This window comes from Corythoichthys intestinalis, chromosome 4 (genome assembly GCF_030265065.1).
Source record: "Corythoichthys intestinalis isolate RoL2023-P3 chromosome 4, ASM3026506v1, whole genome shotgun sequence".
In the NCBI taxonomy this organism is placed as follows: Eukaryota; Metazoa; Chordata; class Actinopteri; order Syngnathiformes; family Syngnathidae; genus Corythoichthys; species Corythoichthys intestinalis.
Genome location: NC_080398.1, coordinates 39,013,770 through 39,036,773, shown reverse-complemented (window position 1 = coordinate 39,036,773; position 23,004 = coordinate 39,013,770). Strand labels below are relative to the sequence as shown.

The 23,004-nt window shown below is 38.8% G+C and overlaps 1 protein-coding gene across 1 annotated transcript in view; it reads left to right on the top strand.

The window, feature by feature from the left end:
• Positions 1 to 23,004, top strand: part of LOC130914542 (beta-1,4-galactosyltransferase 3-like) — a 65,930-nt gene that overhangs the window by 542 nt on the left and 42,384 nt on the right. The window contains exon 2 of the mRNA XM_057833814.1: positions 21,362 to 22,292. Coding sequence (XP_057689797.1) covers positions 22,037 to 22,292 — 256 coding nt within the window. The 5' untranslated portion in view covers positions 21,362 to 22,036. The remainder of the gene's footprint in view (positions 1 to 21,361; positions 22,293 to 23,004) is intronic.

The following is a 23,004-nucleotide window of genomic DNA, read 5'->3' as shown; positions in this document are numbered from 1 at the left end:
AAGCGGACGTTACCTAAACTTTCCCAATATATAATTTTTCAAGATGAACCATCAAATAAGTTGCTTCGGGGGTTTAGTATATCTTAAATTGTGCACAAAGTGCTTTAAAGCAAGAGTTTGCGAACACCGGTTGTCGAAAAATGGTCGTTGTTGTCTGGTATTGTTAAATGCTCATTTACATTCAATGGCATTACGTAATCCAGAGTTTACCAACGACGACCATACAAGAAGGAAAATGAAAAATAAGCTGACATTTTAAAATTATAATGATAATTTTAGCTGGGGAAAAAATTTTTGGCTGCGTGTAGACGATCGGCTTGTGTCATGTTGTTCCAATTAGTTGAAAGTAGAGCAACGGCACAAGTTTAAGTCGCTTCAAAGTTGTGCTTAAAAAGTAATTCTGAAGTCTTACTAATCGTAATACAATTTTTAAAAATTTACTTTTCTGTAAGAGTTGTGAATGCTTTAAAAGTCATTGGTCTTATGCAGGGGTGAAAGTGGTTAGAATTCTTTGTCGTGCAAAATGCAAAGAAAACTGTTTTGGTCAGTTATTTCTATAACACATACAAAAACTGATTTTCATTCAAAATTGTATTTTTTAAATGATTTGCAAAATAAAAGTTAACAAAAACAGCAATAACTCCAACCTTTATCTACTAATTTTTATTTTCCTTCATTTCCTCACATACTAAATGCCAAATTTTAACTACTTAAGAACATAAGATGTATATTAAAACGGAAGTTATTGTACACATTTACTTTTTTGTGTTTTTTGAATAATAAAGATGTAAGTAACATAAATTCAGAAAAATAAGTACAGATGGCTTATATTATGCAGAGTGAAATGGAATTTATTTTGAAGATCGCGCAAACATTGACTTTTTTAAATCATAAGGAAATGAATAAGTAGCCTAACATAAATGAACAAATATAAGTCCAAAGTGAACATTGACAGTTAAGATGTTCAGAACCTCCGGAAACATGGAAACGGATTACGCTACACAAGCCCTTTATTATGCCTGTTGTTAACACTTGTGTATGTAAATCGGATGTTGGTAGATTGCTTTCTTCTTGGAGATAAAATGCATGTGTGGCAGCTTTGTACTTTTTTTTTTTTTTTTTTTTTTTTTTTTACATAGCGCTTTGACAGTTGCCTTCATATTTTCAAAATCAAAGCACCATATAGCGGAACAGCGTTCCGGCCCTGAAGCTTATACCGGAACAGCGTTCCGGCCCTGAAGCTTATACCGGAACAGCGTTCCGGCCCTCAATCTTATACCGAAACTGCGTTCCGGCCCTGAATCTTATACCGGAACTGCATTCCAGACCGTTCTGACCCACTTTCACCCCTGGTCTTAAGTAGCGTATAGGCCAGGGGTCCCCAAACTTTTTCCTGTGAGGGCCACATAACCCTTCTCTTCTCTGATGAGGGGCCGGGGTCAGTTTGTAACAGAAAAAGTGTGACGATTGCAGGAGTGCCTAAATGTAAAAATGTATTGTTTTTCAGAAAGCCACAATCAAATAACCCTTTCTGGATTCTTCACGGAACCAAAGTAAATAAAATAAAAATGATATAATATAATATAGTATAATATAATATAATTAGGGCTGTCAAATGATTAAAATTTTTAAGTGAGTTAATCAAAGCTTAAAAATTAATCGTAATTAATCGCAATTCAAACATCTCTAAAATATGCCTTATTTTTCTGTAAATTATTGTTGGAATGGAAAGATAAGACACAAGACGGATATATACATTCAACATACTGTACATAAGTACTGTATTTGTTTATTATAACAATAAATCAACAAGATGGCATTAACATTAATATTCTGTCAAAGCAATCCCTGGATAGAACGACTTGTAGTTCTTAAAAGATAGATTTTAGTACAAATTATAGAAATTTTATGTTAAAACCCCTCTTAATGTTTTCGTTTTAATAAAATTGGTAAAATTTTCAATCAAAAAAATTAACTAGTAGCTCACCATTGTTGATGTCAAGAATTACACAATGCTCATGGTGCATAAAATCAGTCGCACCAAAGCGCCAGCAGAGGGAGACAAAAAACACAAGTAACAAGTGGACATGACACTGCTGTCATTTTAATCTGTTTGAGCGGGGCATATGCGTTAATTGCGTCAAATATTTTAACGTGATTAATGAAAAAAATTAATTACCGCCCGTTAACGCGATAACTTTGACAGCCCTTAATATAATATAATATAATATAATATAATATAATATAATATAATCAGGGGTGCACATAATTTTTTTGCCCAGGTTCTCAGAGGAGGACCTGGAGATGTGACTTGGTCCTCATTGAGCTTGAGAGCCGACCCACCTGATGCGATAAATTTATGACAAGCTTTACTTAGAGCCAATTAACTTTGATTAATTATGTTAATAGTTAATGCTTGATTAACATCAACTGGCACAACAAAATTGCCATTACTTTGAAGTGAAATGTAAAGAAATAAACATAAAAGCACCAATTCCAAATAAAGGGCATTATGCGGCTCCCACATTAACTCCAAGCCTTTTTAAAAGTGGGATGTCCTCCTCATAAGACCTCATTGAACGTGTATGTTTAGCTTTGTAAAATGCGAGCAAAAACACGTTTGTCAGTGCATGTCGCTGTTCATTACCTTTATTCCGCCCTATTCCGCCACATGTCCATAGGGCGAGTGGGGTCGTGTTTGACATCGATAGTTTGCTTAATTGCCACATGCTCTCTGTTTTTTTCGTGCTTTTCAAAGTTTGGATGGCTGAAATTCTTTGACCCTACATAAAATGCGTTGCTCTAATCGGCGACATTGGGATTCTCACGGCACATTTTGTACCGCATTTCCGTGCGAGCATCATTCGCTTCTAGCCATGGTACCTCCTGTAGCCACTTTTCAGCAAAAGTCCTTTTTTTCGGTAGCTCCGGTGACGTCTCTGTCGTCTGTCTGTCTTTTGACGGGGGTGGGGGAACACGGAAGTAATTACTCAGTGTGGCCTGCCTCATCGACATTTTGAGAAGTTATTTTCTTGTGTCCGCCGCAAATAGTGGTCAGCCATCGGTACGCAAAAGCGTATGGAAGCCGTTGAGGGCCAGCGCGTTTGTCTACGTCCAGTACGCATGTGCGGACCACTTATGTGCACCCCTGAATATAATATAATATAATATAATATCATGTAATATAATATAATATAATAATACTGTATTAATTAAATAGATAATAACCAAATAACCATTGCTCAGTTCTTCACAGAAAAAAGCCAGGACATAAATAACTCTATTGGGGGGAAAAAAAAAAAAAATTTTTTTGGTTTTTTTTTTACAATTTTTTTTTTTTGTTTTGTTCAGGGGGCCGGACCAAATGTGGCTGCGGGCCGTATCCGGCCCGCGGGCCGTAGTTTGGGGACCCCTGGTATAGGCCCTACTCACGTGATGTCACAGTCACGCCCCCGCGCCATGTTGTCCGTAAACTCGTCATGTTAATGCATTAGCGCTTCGTAAATTCCTCCTATGTGTTTTTCTGCTCGTTAACATTAATAATCAAAATGGTGAAGTCGTGTGTGGCGGTCGGTTGCAAAAACAGAGAAGATAGACGGAGAGACTTGAAGTTCTACCAGATTCCGAGAGACCCGGAGAGGAGAGAGCGAGATGGGCTGCTGCAATTCGACGAGAAAACTGGGCTCCAAACGACTACCACAGATTATGTAGTAGTCATTTTATATCTGATAAGATGCATTTAATATATATTTATAGGGTTTTGGGCTGACAACCACAATTAAGATCATTGCTAGGCTAATCGCCGACAACATACACTCAGACGTTGTGAATGAACTACCTCAAAATATATAATTATAAGGGGATAATAAGACAGTTGTCATACAATTAATTCACAATTTCACTATTAAGGTCAAAAGCCAAAAAATAAATTCAACTAGGGACAATCTGGAGTAGTGCTATCGCACTTCATATGTATTACATATTATATATGTATGTAGTGAGAGTGCTATCGCTAAACCATATAAACATTAAAAGCCCTAGCTCCATTGACAAATGACATGAAATACATTAGACTTGACAGTGGATGTTAGCAAGAACAGAAGATTTTGAATTGAAAATTTCGTAACTCACCTTCCCGAGCACAAGATTCCTGCCGAATTTTCGTGGACGAGGACCTGTTTCACCCAACCAGCAACGAAGTATTTATAAGCCTCAAAGCTCTTAAAGTTTTTCAAACTTTCGTGAGAATAGGCTGATTTTGTGTGGACAAGATAGTTGTAAATATCAGGCTCAGGCAAAGACTGCGAAGACAGCGGGTCGAAAAACATCGATTTAGGCATCAAATATGGATCTGGCGAATGGATAAACTGAAGCTTTTCCACATAACGCCTTTTATGCAACGCATCCAGTGAGTTTACGGAGTCAGATAACACCGGGGCTTCCATGAACTGCTCTATAACTTGCACGACTAATTGAAAACAATGAGAATAGGTCTAAAAAATACGGACAATATGGCGGCCGGATACAGCGACACGTCATTTTTTGACATAGGTGAGTAGGGTCTATGGTCTGTTTTGTCAAGTTGTTTAGTTTACATTTTGAAGAAAACGTACTTTATTGTGGAAAAACCTTAATGTTTTCGAGATATAGTAATTTATTTTCCTGAGATGAGTCCTGCCAATTATGATCTATTATGAGAAAAGCGTGATATGTTAAAGAAAATGAAATTGTGTGTCTGGGGGGTGTTTCCTTTAAATTTTAGTTGTCACTAAAATTGTTCATTTTCAAGGAAAAATAAGTTACCTGTTTTCCTCAAAAAGTGTCTTAAAGTCATGTAACTTCCAAATTAATAGTTTTGTGCTGTACTTTCCATAAAAAGCTGTGTATTATTTTGATTCAAAGTCACATTGTTACAAGGGGTGTGATAAAATATCGAAATGGTGATTATATCGTGATGCTTTTGCATCAAAACTCATGCGAAAATTCGAGAGACCGCTTTCAAAAGGTGTCAATGTTTAAAAAAAAAAAAAAAAAACACACAAAAAAGAGAAACCAAGTTGCTACCAAAGTCTTCCACTGTAATAGTGTCTCAGTTCACTCTACAGCCCGTTTTACACATGCTGAAACACCAGGAAAATATCGGGATTTAAACGGGCAGCCCTTGTAGGTGAACGCAATTTTCCGGGTCGACTGACACTGAGATTACGTGGACGTGTCACAGGTCGCGTCGTGACGAGGCTTAGGTGAAAACAAGCGTTTAATTCCCGGGTCACAGCATGATGGCTGATGACGTAAATATCATAGCGGGCTGATCGTCACTTCCTCTTTCTTCGCAGTAAGACGAAAAGCGGTGAACAAACATCGCAATTATCAACCTGGCAAGTAGGAAATGGCTAAATTAAACTGAAAACATAACAAAATCAAATTGCTACTAAATCGTAGAGTCGAAGAAGAGAGTCCATCGTCTATCTTTGGAAATGTGTGGCTTATTTTGTTGCCGATGTTAGGGTAAAGCCATGTAAGATTCGAGAACGATTCACAAACATCCAAATTCCGATTTTTGAAATATGTCAAGTAAAGCGTAAGTAAAACACAGCGCGGTCTTCGGGACGCAATGAGGAACGGATGGACAGTTAACATCATGCTTGTCATTACCCGGGTAATGACAAGGCTCAACTCACGGCTCTGACTCAACTCATGCCGCTAGATAAAAAAAACAAAAAACAATTAATACCTGACTGCTTCCGACAGCCGCTACAAACTATCTCCACATAATGCTATCGTAGATATCACATGTATAAAGAACTACATGCGAAATGACAGACTTGCCGGTGACTTGCCAGCCTCCATCTTAAAGCAGTAGACTTCTCTGGAAGGCTGTTGTAGCGAACCTTCCAAGCGAACCTAATTAACTTTTTATCCAAAATAATCCCAAATTGGCAAAATCTTGACTTGAATCTATCTTTAAAACGGTTTTAAAAATTTCACGTCGAAAGTAGACAGCAGGGAAATTATGGAATAATGGGAGCAATTTTAACCACTTTAACGGTTGATTCACGACATTAAATTAATTAAATGTAGTTCAAAGCTGCTGATACAGAATAGAGACTTCAGTATTTTATAAGGGTGTAATAGTACATGTATTTGATTTGAACCGTTTCGGTACGTGGTGCTCGGTTCGGAACGGAGGCGTATCGAACGGGTTTCTGAAGTAATGTAACCCTTACTTTTCAAGGCTGTGAGTCGATCGGGTTACAGTTTCTTTGTGTAGATTATATTTACTCAGTCTACTATAATGAGGACCAACACGGTAGGACAGTATAACCCACAAACGTCAACGGCGCGACAACGTGGCTGCCGCGAGAACGCAGTGAAACGCGGGCGTTAAAGTCAATCAGCCAATGCACACCAGTCGCAGTGCGGCCGCGTGTTAGACGCGTCCCATAAGCGGCTCAACGCGACGCACGCGAAAAGAATGGCAGAGTTTATTATTTGACGCGAGACGCGACCCTCCTGCGTCAATACTACTACTGGTAGCTAGGACAGGGTAGACCGGAAGTCACTCGTGTAAAAATGGGGTGCATCCGGTTGATTTTGAAAGTAATATGCAATCGTAACCCACTTTTTAAGTCCATCAAATCTCTTGAGTGGTAGATCGGGGCACAGTTGACTTGTCTTTGTTGATTTACTGCTGTCTTCTCTGCTATAATAATAACCAACACGGCCCAGTTCAATACAAAACCCTCCTACCACAACAAGACAAGTAGGAACTAATATTCACTAAAGTTATACAACATAAAATATACAATATAAATAAATACTACATCACATTTGTAAAATATAAACATAATAAAATAAATGGCCCATTTAAATAAAATAAATTGAAATGAGCTAAAACACCTGTAATTAAATAAGAATTATACACAGCTCCTGCTTACACAATTAAATTTATTATTTTTTTGTGTGGCGCTTTAACTTGAGAAAATCCTCTAATAAAGCGTTTGAAAACTGTTCCTTAGGAAAAAAAGATGTTTCATTGAGGCATTTCATTTGTAAAATACATGTTAAAATCTTTGTCATTGGGATTGCTTTTCTCTTTAAAACGGGACTTTTTTTCCCTTCTTTCTTTCAGAAAGAAAGCTGACGAATACGCGGGGTCTGAAAGGCAAATTTTTGTTGGATTATCTTTAAATATCCGCTACTTTTTGAGCAGAATTCTAGCTTTGTATAGGCTAATGTTCCTGTTGTTGAAAGCACAAAGGTGTGTAATAAACAACTAGCACATTTATATTTTGCATTTTGTTTTCTTACTGTGCCGAAAATGAACCGAACCGAGGTCCGTACCGAACCGAGAGTTTTGTGTACCGTTACACCCCTAGTATTTTATTTACTGTTTTGAACTGTTAACTTGATACTGAAATAGTCGTTTATTTAAGCCTGAGAGGATTGTTGTGAAGTTTTTGTAACTAATCTACAAAATATTTAAAAGTGGCTAATAGCTGGGGGGGGGGGGGGTCAGTAATCGATTCCTAATCTAATCATAGTAGAGCTGCAGCAATCGATTATTTTAGTCGTCGATTAATCGATGAACCATTAGTCCGAATAATCGAGTAACCTGATAAGGAACATGAAAAATTAAATTACCTGAGCTGAGCCTCAAACGGTATAAAAAATAAATAAAGGAGGATCTATGTACAACAAAAGAACAATTGGATAACTTGGATAGCAAAAGTCCGCTAGCTCAAATGCTATAAAATGCTAACTTTTTAACAATGACCTTAACAAATGGTTCAGACACATATTCCCACAAAAATAGGCTAAATATACCTATAAACTACATTACTAATGCATTAAAAAAAACATTAGCTCAAACAAAAACGTAGCTTATGTTGGTCTTCACAGGGAGCACCTGGATTCAGCCATGTGAAATGAGGCAAACTAGAAGGCGGTGTATCCACCCATATCAATAAAACTAAATGCAAACACTTTCGAAATAAACCATTACAACGCCACTTTAATTAAACGAATACTCGAAGCAGCATAATTTAATTTGAATCTTTTTTTCTAATCGAATACTCGAGTTAATCGATTAATCGTTGCAGCACTAAATCGTAGCCTCTGAATCGTAATCTTAAGCGAATCATTAGGTGCCCAAAGATTCCCATTTATTCTACTCAATAGTGATTGGGCACACACCTGACTTAAAATGTTTGGTAAAAATTGGTTTCAATTGCTCTTTAAGTCTCCTTAGGCAGAGGGTTCACTAACTTATTTTTCCCCCTTCTCTGATTGTTTACAGGTGATCCTCATTAAAATATGAAAAACTATAAATGTTTGGGTGGTTTTCGTTAAAGCAGACACCGTATTTTCATCTGTGTGATTTTGACAAAGATGGTGATTTTATGCAGAAATGTGAGAAATTCCAAAAGGTTCAGATGGTTGAAATCAAATAAATCCGCCGCAGCTGTTTTCTTCCGGTAGGTGACGTTAGCGTGTTGTCCCGCATTAAAAGTAGTCTGGGCAAAACGTTGGAGCTGGCAAAATTGAACGATTCCTCAAGGCGAAAAAAATTACTCCGATCAGTTTCTAACTCGAGTTACTCAAGTATTCGTTTCAGCTATACTCGTTTAGTTTGTGCATGCGGTACTCATATTGGGCTGCGACAGAGCAGACTGTGTACGTCCACCATCAATAGCAACCAGTGAGCTAACGTATTCTAATGAGAGATTTTGGTAGCAACCTGTTGGTTTCTTGGTGGGAGCATATCGATAATGTTTTGGGGTTACAAAGTATCGCGATTAGGGCTGCAGCTATCGAATATTTTAGTAGTCGATTAACCCTTTAACACCGAACGTGTCGGCAGCAACGCGTTTACGCATATCGTCTTTGAAGCTTCGTCACGCTGTAATTACGTCACCCACGTGCCGCTGGTTGGTCTCATTTGAAAATGCGGAAGTTGATGTCCACGTCAGTTTTTATTTGAAGTCAATCGACCAAGTAAAACGTGAGATAATGTCATTTGAGTTTTATAGTTTTATTGCACTCATAAATATGCATTAAAACGCTGCATGGAGCATGTATCTATCTCCCTATTTCCATCATTTCTTGTCCTTTTTCAAAACCGAAAGCAGCACAAGACTACATATCCCAAGAGCCTTTGTGATGTCAAGAAGGACAAACAGAATGTGAACATTGTTAATTAATTTCCGAGCGAGGCGCCAACTAAGGAAAAGGAGGCATGCGAAGCAAGCAACAGCCGGTTGGATTGAGCGTGCAACTTTGAAACGTGCAGAATGAATCTAAAACTAAATTTAGCGCAAGCTAATGTATTATTTCATTAACTCAAGGAACGAGATAAGCCGTATTTGTCGTCGTTTTCTTCTGATGAGTCGGCGTCTCGGCGAGTAGAAGTGACAGCAGCGCATAAACGGCAAAAGAGTAGGCTGTGTGACGTTGTGTGTGACGCAGCTCCGTGACCTGTTCAAAAAGACACTTTATTGAGTGCGCGCGCCAAAAACAAACAAACTTTATTGGGTCGCATGCATGAAACATTTTAATTGAACTGAACTACTTGTCAATATTTTTGAAAATACTTTTCTTTCAATGTTGTATATATTTTTTTCTTCCCTAAAATCTTTTCAATTTTTATATAGATGTGTGTTTAAGAAGCTTGATTGCATGTATGTATATATTTTTGATAAGGTGATGGGTACAATACCTAACTTCAGAGATATCCTCCAAACCCTTTTTGTGTTAGATATATATTTTTTGTCACTATTTTGCACTGTATATTACCTGTTTTGACCACAGTATGTGTAAAGGCCAAAAACGCCTATGACCATACCTGCTGTTTGTGTTGAATTGTCAAACATAAAACTATCCAATCTTATTTTTTTCTATTTAATGTTTATCCTAACAAGTTGAATAAATATTATCAAGCTTCAAAACGGCTGGTCGAGCATGTTTGGTTGTCAATGGGACATCAACATTACAAATTTTGAAAAAAGATTTTAGGATTTTTTTTTTGTCTTTTTGGGTCCAAAATGTGGATTATAATTGGTCAGTGAAGAAAACAACAAATTGGACATGAAGTTCAAGGTGTCCTGAAAAAAGGGACCCAACTTGGCCATTGTAAACATTTTTGTCTTTGAAATATAAAGGCAACATCAAATGCATGCAAATTCGGCCAAAATAGGCTTAGGTGTTAAAGGGTTAATCGATGGACTAGTTAGTTTGAATAATCGAGTAATCGGATTAGGAACATGAAAAATTGAAATACCCGAGCTGAGACTGAAACTGTATAAATTTTTTTTTTTTTAAATGATCTATGTACACCAAAAGAACAATTGGCTAACTTACACAGAAAAATTCAGCTAGCTTAAATGCTATAAAACAGGGGTCCCCTACCTTTTTTGCACCACGGACCGGTGTTATTTGGGTCTTTTTTTTTTTCACGGACCGGTGTTCTGACAAATTTTGCAACCCATCAAAAATTTCAACGATGCGGTTCTGCGCATGCGCGTAGCATTAAACATAGCCGCAAAATACGCAAATGCAGCGATTCCAAAGTAAACACTACAAACTTTCTTGAAAGAAAGGAATATTATCTTACGTTTGATCATGGAAGGACTTGTGGAAAAGTTCTCCTCAGATACATCCTGCCGTGTAAGCTTTACACAACAACTTCACACTGCTCTCACCATTAACGACTTCGCCTTGTCGTTAAACATTAAGAAGCCCGCTTCACAAAGATACGATGTTGGAAATTGTAGCAAGGTTTTCAATGCTCTTGTAGCGATGTCAGGATATTCCAGAATTACTTTAATCCAGAACCTCGGTAGAGTTGTCTCAAATGTACGTTTAATAAGGTCGCCGTCAGTTGCGATCTCTACAAGTTGATCTTACTGTTGCACAGACATGCTCGAATCACTCGGTTTATTCACAAACGGGTCACGAATCCCCTCCTTCGCCGTTCGTGGGTCTTCGAGGTTGTAGGCTCGTCAGGTGCCCTTTTCGCCGTAAAAATATCTCCAAAGACGTCTGTTTTCCAGTCATCTTCGCTCGTGTGGGGGCTAATTATTTCCGGGAACAAATGTGGTGCGCCCGCGGCCTAGCAATACGTTATTATCGAGGACAAGCGCACATAGATATGTTATATACACAAACAAGATGTAGTGCTAGCAGTCCAATCAATGGATTTCTATGACACCATTCTAATCTATCCCGTAGTATTATATCTAGAGAAGACAGGGATATTGGTGTGTTAAGCAGGGGCACAGGGTTAATTCTGCCATAATGCGGTTATTAAATTATTATTTCTGTGCGGCCCGGTAGCAAATGCGCCGCGGACCGGTCCGTGGCCCGGCAGATGTGGACCCCTGCTATAAAATGCTTATCAAAGTTTTTTTACAATGCTCTTAACAAATGGTTCAGACACATATTCCCACAAAAAAACGGCTAAATATACCTACTAGTATAAACTAGATCAAGAATGCATTAAAAAAACATGAGCTCAAACAAAAACTTAGCTTACATTGGTCTTAACAGGGAGCAGTTGGATTCAGCCATGTGAAAAGAGGCAGACCAGAGGGCAGTGTATCCACTCTAATCAATAAAACTAAATGTAAACACTTTCAAAATAAACCATTGCAACGGCACTTTAGTTAAACGAATACTCGAAGCAACAAAATTTAATTTGAATATTTTTTTTTCTAATTGAATATTCGAAATATTCGAGTTAATCGATTAATTGTTGCAGCAATAATCGCGATATATCATCTTTTTGATATACTGTACTGTATTGTCACACCTCTAGTGCTAATCCTGGTTGTTGTTAACTACGTATGCTGCTCCAGTTCTTGTACTTTCGGCGGTCCGTCCCGACGGACGGGACCACTCCAGAGACCGCAGTATACCAGCTGCGCCCGTAATGAATGGGCCGTGCTCGGGATAGGTTGCCATGGCGGGGACGCTGGCACGCGCTTGTTCCCTCCCGTTCGCAACCGTGTTTGCACGTTATTTCACTCGCACGCCCACTGAATTTGAATTTGCCTTTTGTGTCCATAATGCTTGTTGTACCAATGTTCCCTGGAACATCAAAAAAAAAAAAAAGAATTGAGGCTGTTGTGTAAGAGCCGTTTGACCAATGTTACTTCCAGACTAGCAGTTGCGCCACGAAAGAGCTGCACTGAAATGAGCAAAACTGCAATGCGACCAAAAGAGTAGTAATTCTGAAGGTATAACATTTTTACATTTTTAAAGGGAACCTCTGAATTAGACTTGTTGGCTCTAATAAGCCACAAATGTTCTCTTTTACTTAATTGTTATGAAAGACCATAGACTTCAAAACTAGAGATGTCCCGATCGATTGACATCCTGATCGATTGGGTCCGATCACGTCATTTTCAAAGTATCGGAATCGGCAAAAAAATATCGGACATGCCTTTTTTTAATATATATATATTTTTTAATTAATTCGTTTTCTATTTGTATTTAAAGTTACAGACATAATGTTTCACTTATCCAGAGTCTTTAGTCTAGGCTTAAGGTAGGGTTATCAAATTCATCCCAATAATGGCGGTAGTTAATTTTTTAATCATGTTAAAATATTTAATGCAATTAATGCATGCGCTGCACGACCCACTCAAGCATTGTCGTGCTCTATCTGTAATGGCGCCTTTTAACCTATATAGAGAGCTAAAAGGCAGCGTAAAATGAGTAGAGAGAATTTTGGCAGCCTTTGGAGCCTTATTTTAATTGGCTAAAGCCTTACAATCCCTCTCCCTATGAATAGAAATATCATGGGAAGCAATGTGGGGAAGCAGGGTAGCAATTGATCTTTTTCTTAACACCTTGCGTTATTTCCGAACGCAGAGAAGATATATCAATTGGTAGCACGACGCACAGTCATGGTTCCACTTCCCATCATGCATTTGGGCATGGCCTTCAGTAGAGCAGGGCGGTAAACCGAAAATTTACCGTTACCGAAATTCTTCACGATGACCGACGTAATTTTGACCATGTCGGTAAATTCGGTAATTTAATAAAAGAAGAAAACATAGTCTTTTCATCCCGCTTTGACTCTGTGTTGTTCGGCTATGTTCATTCCCCTTTAAGAAAGCAGAAAGTGCGCTTACGTTTGGAGTCACATGGTTTTCAGGAAGCCAATCAAACAGAAGCCCGGTAGGCTAACGCTAGCAGCTAACGCTAGCGGCTAACGCTACAAGTAAACGGGATGAAGTCGGGCTTAAGTTAGCTTCGCCAAACTTTCACCCGACATTAAGTAAACTCTTGACGGGTTCCAGATAGGGATGGAAAAACCGAGGCTTTCTGAAACAATGAACCACTTTTAAGACAATTGCCCTAAATTGAATCACTGTTTGACACACTGCAAGAGCCCCATCTACTGGATAAACAGTGCACGTTTCTTTTTAAAAGTAAAGTTGACAAATTGCCTCAGCATTACATATCTTCAATAGAATTAAGTGGATGTCGTCTATTTCAACCAGGAGATCGTGTCGTTATTAAGTGTGATTTACACAATTAAAGTTGACCTCTTTAAGCCTGTGTCATTGCTTTTGTCTGTGAAGATGTGTTCAAAGCAGTATTTGTAATACACGACAGTGCTAGTCTTGTAAGTGGCTCGTCCTAGATGACGGGGAGTAACTATGTATTGTTTATTTTTTGTAAAAATTACAGTAGAGTAAGCACAGTGCTTGGGAACAGGAATATTATTTATTGCATACTGTAAGGATTTCCAAAATCATAAGATGTAAATAATTGAGCCGAATAAAAGAAAGGAAAGGTTTGTGAAACATTTTATTTTTTTAATTAAGTATAATTTCTGGGGGGCGGGTGGATGTGTCGTATTTGTATCTATTCTAAATATCTAAACGTATGCCACTATCTAGTGTATAACAATGCGGAATGAATTTAATGAAATTCAAGTGATGATATTTTTCAAGTCATACAAGCTGTTATAAATGTTCACACAAGAATTCTTATTGTTTACAAGATTTTTTTTAACACCTAATGTTTAGACTGCATGTGCAATTGTTAAATTAAAAGATGGTAAATAAATTTAATGACAAACTGTTAATTTGTATTCCATGCATTGATTCAAATTTTCAAATTATATAACAGTTTGCTTGGGCGAATTTATCGTCATTTATCGTTATCGAGGTAAATCTGCTCAATTTATCGTGATACGTACTAAAGGCCATATCGCCCAGCCCTAGCCTTCAGTATCATTTACTGAAAGCTCAACAAATACACCAGATGGCAATATTTAGTCACAATATACAAAATCACAAGTCTTTCTATCCGTGGATCCCTCTCACAGAATGTTAATAATGTAAATGCCCTCTTGAGGATTTATTGTCATAATAAACAAATACAGTACTTATGTACTGTATGTTGAAAGTATACAGTATATTCGTCCGAGTTTTATTCATTTTTTTCTTAATGCATTGCCAAAATGTATATGATCGGGAAAAATTATCGGGAATGATTGGAATTGAATCGGGAGCAAAAAAAAGCAATCGGATCGGGAAATTTTGGGATCGGCAGATACTAAAACGATCGGGATCGGATCGGGAGCAGAACAACATGAACAACCCTATTCATAACCTATTGACATGACATGGGAAACGGGGCCGATTCGTCGGGGGCCTATTTTTAAAAACTTCAAATTCAAATATTTTCAACACCAAAGCTGCTACCGACCTAAAACCAAAACAGGCACCTACCTTAGCCATATATGAATCTCCATGAGCAGCGGCATAAAAAAATTCATAGTCGTTACCTTATAAAATCCCGATTATTTTTTATATGAGTATAACACAAGTTAAAATGGCTATAAAAGTCTCAGATTTTACACTATTCATTCATAGATGCACAAAAATCACCATACAACTAATAAATCACTCAATTTAACATCAGAAACTTAATACATAAGAAAACATGCAAAATCAATCATAAATAATATTTAAATAGATTATTAATAAATTCTTCATACAATCACAACTTATTATAGAATAGAATAGCCCTTTATAATCATTATCGACTATACTGTTAGCGAATGAGGCGAGCGGCCGCCTGACGTAAACTGAGCTTTTCTGGCAAAAATTCTTGTGAAGAAATGCTTAAATCCCCGAATTTTTCATAGATATGGACGTAAAACTTCCTCGATTCTTGGTAAAAAGCAAAGAAACCGTGCAGTTACTGTTTATTTTACGTATATAGTTGAAGTAAAATGCTAAAATGCGCAGTTGCATTGCCTTGCAGTCTGCTGAAGTAACAGCAACAACATTAGACTAATCCAAGTAGAGAGTGACGTTCGTCGCCCTCTAGTGTTTGACTGCCATTACGGGGGTGAGTGTTTACACACCTATAGCAGCCTAGCGTCAGTCAATGTAAACTAGGGCTGCAGCTATCGAATATTTTAGTAGTTGATTAATCGATGGACTAGTTAGTTCGAATAATCGAGTAATCGGGTAAGGAACATGAAAAATTAAAATAACTGAGCTGAGCCTCAAACGGTATAAACATTTTTTAAAAATGAGCATCTATGTACAACAAAAGAACAATTGGATAATTTTCATAGAAAGTCTGCTAGCTTAAATGCTATAAAATGCTTAAGGGTTTAAAAAAAAAAAAAAAATAACAATGCTCTTAACAAAAGGTTCAGACACATATTCCCACAAAAATGGCTAAATATACCTAAAAACTAAATTATGAATGCATTAAAAAAAACATTAGCTCAAACAAAAACTTAGCTTACATTGGCCTTAACTGGGAGCAGTTGTATTCAGCCATGTGAAAAGAGGCAGAGCAGTGTGCGGTGTATCCACCCTAATCAATAAGACTAAAAGCAAACACTATCAAAATAAACCATTTCAACGCTACTTTAAAGTGCCTGTGACACGAAAAAGCATGTTTATTTCATAATACACGCGGTATTTTATGCCCCTGAATGATATGGGCCGCTTGGATGTGTGTGGAAGCGATCGCTATTTTTATTTAGTTTTTTGAAGCCCGCGCCATGAAAATGAGTGACTTCCGGCTTCGGTCTTGCATTGAGGAGGAGGGCGCTGTGACGTGTATGGTAGAAGACGTCCTCTTCACGCTACAGTGTACTGTTGCGTATGAGGACGAAGGATTCAGCTGATTTTGCGGATTAATACGTTTATTTTTCGCATCACGCCAGCCAAACGGCTGCAGCAAAATCATTCTGTATGAGGGAGAGGCGTATGCGCCTTTTTGGAGTTTCAAAAGGTTCCCATTCACCGTGGATATTTACTGTGGGACCATTGGACTAATGAGGAAGTGAGTAAACATCTTGTTTTGTATTATGTCAAATACGAATACAGCGATTACAAAGTAAACACTACAAACTCCCTTTAAATGAAGGACTACTTACGTTTGATCATTGATAGGCATGTAAAAAGCTCTCCTAATGCTAATTAGCAGCAGCACGTTAGCTGCACAACAAATCCGGGCGGTTTGCCGATCCACTAAGATAATCGACAACCGGGTCGTCATGTCAAATAATCCAGGATAGTTATGTGTGATTTTCCACTTCGAAGACTTTGAAACATCACTCGGTTCGGGTTAGCATGTCGGCTAGCTGTCACGGCTTCTGGTTTGTTTACATTTTCCGAAGCCGGGGAAGGGAAATTACATATGTCCGATTTAGGTGTCATAAAATATCGTTCGGGAGGTGCGACAGTAAAGGTGAAGTCGACATTTTTGACCATTATGGAGTAATTTTGCCATGTCGTCCTGAATAAATGCATTTTTATTATTTCATATTCCATTCAGCACAAGACTGTGATTTGTCACGAACATGCCATTTATTTATCAATTGGGGAAAATACTTGGATAAAAAGAATATCCTGTAAAAATATTGAAGTAGAGACAGAAACAATGACATTTTGCCACTCTCTTCGTCGCGTTTTCCTCGTTGTGAATAGTTCCCCCTCGACGGGCTGACTGGTCCTTCTCAAGCCATTTATATAGCTATTGGGGAAAATACTTGGATAAAAAGAATATCCTGTAAAAATATTGAAGTAAAGAGACAGAAACAATGACATTTTGCCGCTCTCTTCGTCGCGTTTTCCTCGTTGTGAATAGTTCCCCCTCGACGGGCTGACTGGTCCTTCTCAAGCCATTTATATAGCTATTGGGGAAAATACTTGGATAAAAAGAATATCCTGTAAAAATATTGAAGTAAAGAGACAGAAACAATGACATTTTGCCGCTCTCTTCGTCGCGTTTTCCTCGTTGTGAATAGTTCCCCCTCGACGGGCTGACTGGTCCTTCTCAAGCGATTTATATAGCTATTGGGGAAAATACTTGGATAAAAAGAATATCCTGTAAAAATATTGAAGTAAAGAGACAGAAACAATGACATTTTGCAGCTCTCTTCGTCGCGTTTTCCTCGTTCTGAATAATTCCCCCTCAATGGGCTGAATAGTAAAACCGATGAGCCCAGTTTACCGCTGACGTCATCCACCTGTTGGGGACGCTAAAGCCCTATAATGGTAGGCGTGGCTAACCGGCAGATTAAAAAACTAATTTCTTGTCATCTGTGCTTTTCTAAATTGTTGTATATAGTCGAATCGTCTCAAAATATGATTCTAATTCACATAATAATGCCATTTAAGACTTTTTTTCTCGTGTCATATGCTCTTTAATTAAACGAATACTCGAAGCAACAAAATTTAATCGAATATTTTTTTCTGATCGAATACTCGAGTTAATCGTTGCAGCACTAATGTAAACCATAACATTAGCTGCTGTTGGCCGTGTGCTGCGGGTGGCAAACTTCAGCAATGGCGGAAGGGGTGCTCGGATTAGTCCTTTTATAAGTCTGAAATCTTGGCTAATTTCTGCTTTTACTGCAAAAACGGAGGCACAGTGTATTTAGAATCCTGCATTTTGGCAGGTTTGGACTACTAGAGGCTGACCGATACGATTTTTCTAGCAGCCGAACGGTAAGAGGAGGGAAGATAGGTCTGATCGGGCAGGGTTAAGTGTGCAAGAAATGCTAGTAATGTGAGGTAGGGAACCCATTATTTTATATAAAATACAGAATGTCAAACTAATCCTTGTATGGAGGAAGCGCTTACCTTTCTTTTGACAGAAGCAAAAAAAAAAAAAAAGACTTTTAACAAGCCTTCCTTCGTACTTCGCTTTGGACTTCCTCATAGTTGACACGCTCTTAAGTCACGAAAAATGGTGGCAAGCAACCTTTTATTCCATGCCCGCGGGTCATTAATATTATATGTGCTAAATGTATGTCTGCATGCAATTGCTTACACACATGAATTGGCACGAGTGGGCCGCTCGAGTTAAATATAGTTCGTCATCTAGGGACAAGAGCTCGGAGGTCAGCTTTGCAATTCTCGTCTCAAAAGGGAAGGAATGACATAACACGCAGTGCACACTTAGGGGAGAACAAACCATTTACTCATTGGCTGCCATTGGCGGCGATGAACGTCCAATCAATTGGAAGTGGGGCGGCTGGCAGCAAATGAACCAACAGGCGTCTAACAGTGACAAACTCATTGAGTTTTAATTAAACCGTATCCCAAATTGATGATTTTAAAAAAATAATGTAAAGGTAAACATGGAATGCTTGAAATCTCCAAAAATCCATCCTTTAACCTAAGTTTTTGTGTCAAATTTGGTGGGTGGTGGCTTACAGTCAGGTGCGCCTAATAGTGCGAAAATTACAGTAATTGTTTCAGTTCTAATTATAATTTAAAAAACAATCACTTTTCACATACAACAATAATTAAACCTTTATTATGACTAGAAACTTCAATTTCTGGAGAAATTACTCTGGGTCTTTACTGTGTGGATATACAGATCTTGGCCCCGCCCAGGTTGGTTTGGGGACATTTCGGGGACAATATCAGGTCACTTCCTGTCTATTTGAGGACATTTTGGGGACACGTCCAGATTATAACATGTCACTTCCTGTTGATTTGAGGACATTTCGGGGACAATATCAGGTCACTTCCTGTCTATTTGAGGATACGTCCAGATTATAACATGTCACTTCCAGTTGATTTGAGGACATTTCGGGGACATGTCCAGGTTATATCGGGTCATTTGGGGACATTTGGGGGGCGTGTCCTGGTCATATCAGGTCATTTGTGGGCGTGTTGTGGTCATATCACGTGATTTGGGGGGGGCGTGTCCTGGTCAATTGGGAACATTTTGGGTCACGTCCTATTGATATCTGGTCATTTCCTGTTGATTTGGGGACATTTGGGGGCGTGTCGTGGTCATATCAGGTCGTGTGGGGACATTTGGGCAGTGTGTTCTGGTCATATCACGTCATTTGGGGGGGGCGTGTTGGGTCATTTGGGGACATTTGTGGTCACATCCTATTGATATCTGGTCATTTCCTGTTGATTTGGGGACATTGGTTTTTTTGCCATTGAAAATGAATGGGAAATTTGGACGTCCATGGCCGTCAATGGCATTGACTTAGTCGCAACAATGGAATCCAAGTACATTGGCATCAATAGAATCAACAAACATGGCCGTCAATGGCATCGACTTACATATTCGTCAATGGAATCCAAGTACATTGGCATCAATAGATTCGACACACATGGCTGTCAATGGTATCAATGCAATGGAAATTCCATTGGAAGTGAGTCGGAAATTTGAACGTTGCAGCCCATTAAAACAAAAAAAATGGATGGGAACGTTTTTGGCAAATTTCCGGGAACCGGAAATGTTTTCCAAATTCTGTATACAACTTTTATGCCCCTCACCGTCCTGGAATTTTGATGTCCAAATTATGTGATTTGGTCAAAAATTGTAGGACTAGATACATTTTGGGAAAAATTTTTTTTTTTCAAAAATCGGTAAAGAATTTTTTTTACGGGCGAACGGAAAATTTTTCAGTGCCGTTCAAAAATTCCCTGCGTCCGGTCGTTTCGATATTCGAACGGTGCCGATCGGTCGAATGGTTCGGGCTTTGCGGCGCGCTGAAGAAATCCCATTCAAAAAAAGAACAGAATAACACTGTTATTATCTGGGTCTTTTCCAAAGACCCAGATAATAACAATAAGTAGAGGCATGCGAAATCCGATTCTTAGATTATTCGCGATTCGGCCGTGGAAGATTGGAGAACGATTCACAAATATCCAAACTCCGATTATTGAATTATACCAGGTAAAGCGGAAGTAAAATACAGTCAGCGCGGTCTTTGGGACGCAATGAGGAATGGACCGAGAGTAAATATCATGTTCAACTCATGCCGCTAGATTAAAAAAAAAAAAAACAATCATACCTGACTGCGGCTGATTGCAAACAACGCCCAGTTGCTAGTTGCTACAAACATACGGCTACAGTAGATATCATATATATGTAGAACTAAAATAACAGCAAAATAACAGACGACGTCAGTGTTAGAACATGTATTATTGAACAGAGATGCGAAATGACACTTTCTGGCGTAAGTAAACAGCCGCCATCTTAAAGCAGTAGACCTCTCTAGAAGGCTCTGTTGTCGCGAACCTAATTAACTTTTTATCTAAAATACTCCTAAATCAGCAGAATCTTGTCTTGAATCAATCTTTAAATGATGAAATAGTTTTAAAACTTGGACAAAAGTAGAGAGAAGGGAAATTATGGAGTAACGGGAGCAATTTTAACAACTGTAATGGTTGATTCACAACATTAAATTAATTGAATGTAGTTTAAAGCTGCTGACAGAATGGGGACTGGAGTTTTTTTATTTACTGTTATTTTTGTATATTTGTTTACTGTTAACTTGATACTGAAATAGTAGTTTGGTTTAGCCTGAGAGGATTTTGGAACTAATCTACAAAACATTAAAAAAATAAAATAAAATAAAAAGAGGGGGTTGTGCATAAATAATCGTTTTGTAATCGAATCGGAGCCTCTGAATCGTAATCGTAATCGAATCGTTAGGTGCCCAAAGATTCCCAGCTCTAATAATAAGTACAATAAAGTTGCAGAATAACACTATCTGGCTTTTGCCATAAAGGCAAAAACCCAGATAAAATAAGAGAATAACACTATCTGGCTATTTTTCAAAGACCCATATAATTATATATTTTTTTTAGTGAGTTGGGAAACTTAACAACAACCTAGGCAAGTACTGCTAGTAAATTGACATGGTATCGGATCGGTGCTCAGGTATCGGCAGATCCTCAAACGCAGGTGACTGTGACTCAAACTTGGGTGCAAAATATGGGATCGGAAAAACACCTTGTATTATTCATTCAAACATGCCTCAAACACCAAGCAATGTAGTCCTTAATGTTTCTATTTCAAATTTTTTTGTGTGTGTGCGTCTTTGTGTATTCCACAGCTCTGTGGCAGTGAGTGACCTGCTTCCTGTCCACCCAGTAAAACCTGTTACTGTGACACTGCGTCGGTCCGGCACCATGTGACGTTAGGGGAGGGAATCTTCCATCCATCCCACCCGCTCCCTCGAACAAAGACCAAGAAATCTCCCGAAGCCAATCGGTCGCTGACGGTTGACGGCAACCTTGTGATCCCACAAAAGTGCGACGCTCGCATTCGTTCTCCCCTTTTGTCATGGCGACTGCCGTTGTTGTTGCTGTACAGTCGCTAAGAGGGCGACGCAAGGGAGCGCAGGAAGCGGCGTGAATGCTGAAAGACACCCGTCGAATCTGCAGGAGATGACATGGAATTCATTAGGAGATGAAAAGCACACCATGTGGCACCAGCATCGGCCCCTCCCGCCAGTCAAAGATTGGGCCAAAAGTCAACTTTGGAAATACTCGGAACATACTTAGCCGTCAGTGAGGAATGCAGTGAACAATGGAGGAATGATTTTTCCTTTTCCTTCTTTGGATTATCTTTGCTAGTCGTCTGTTTGGTGGTCTACCGGAGTGAAAGTCCACCAAAAGTGCCTTTACTTAATGACTCTGATCTCTATTTTTATACAAGTCCAACAATCAGCTGACAATCCACAACGTTGAAAATAGTTATTCTGTACATCAGCCACGGTACCAGCGCCATGCAGTCCAAATGGCGTTACCTGTTGATGTTCCTGGGCATCCAGTTGGTGGTCATGGCATTGCTGTCCCGCGAGGGCTACCACAAGAGGGTCACCTACTTCATTCGCATCTTCCGCAAGCCGGACTCCGCCGGCGGCTCGGCCCGGAACCACACGGGACCCGTAAGCGACGTACACGCGAACCTCTCTTCCCCATCCAAAGCGCAAGGGAACGGCGGAGAGGTTTTCTACTGTCCCAAGACGTCTTCGCTTTTAGGTGTGTTCAGATTTTTTTTCCAGATTAACTCATTAGCTGCATTCAGATGTAAATATCGCAATGTTAACCCTTGCGATGTGTTAGAAATCTGCCCACATTTTTGCTAGTAGATCAAATTTGATCTATGATTTAACTTGGACTAAAAATACGAACCCTTTGCCGTACCGGTCAAGGGCGTAGGTTTGCATAGAGACAGTAGGGACATAACACGAACAACTTTTCAGCAACTTACAGGAGGGCAAATAAGTATTTAGTCAACCACTAATTGTGCAAGTTCTCCTACTTGAAAATATTAGAGAGGCCTGTAATGGTCAACATGGGTAAACCGCAACCATGGTTGACAGAATGTGGGGGGGGGGAAAAACGGAAATCACATTGTTTGATTTTTTTTTTTTAAAGAATTTATTTGCAAATCATGGTGAAAAATAAGTATTTGGTTTATACCAAAAGTTCATCTCAATACTTTGTTAAGTACCCTTTGTTGGCAATAACGGAGGCCAAACGTTTTCTGTAACTCTTCACAAGCTTTTCACACACTGTTGCTGGTATTTTGACCCATTCCTCCATGCAGATCTCCTCTAGAGCAGTGATGTTTTGGGGCTGTCGTTGGGCAACACGGACTTTGAACTCCCTCCTCACCCCGTGCCATCAAAATGATAACAAGAACGGGGAGCAAAAATCCCAGAACCACACGGGAGGACCTTGTGAATGA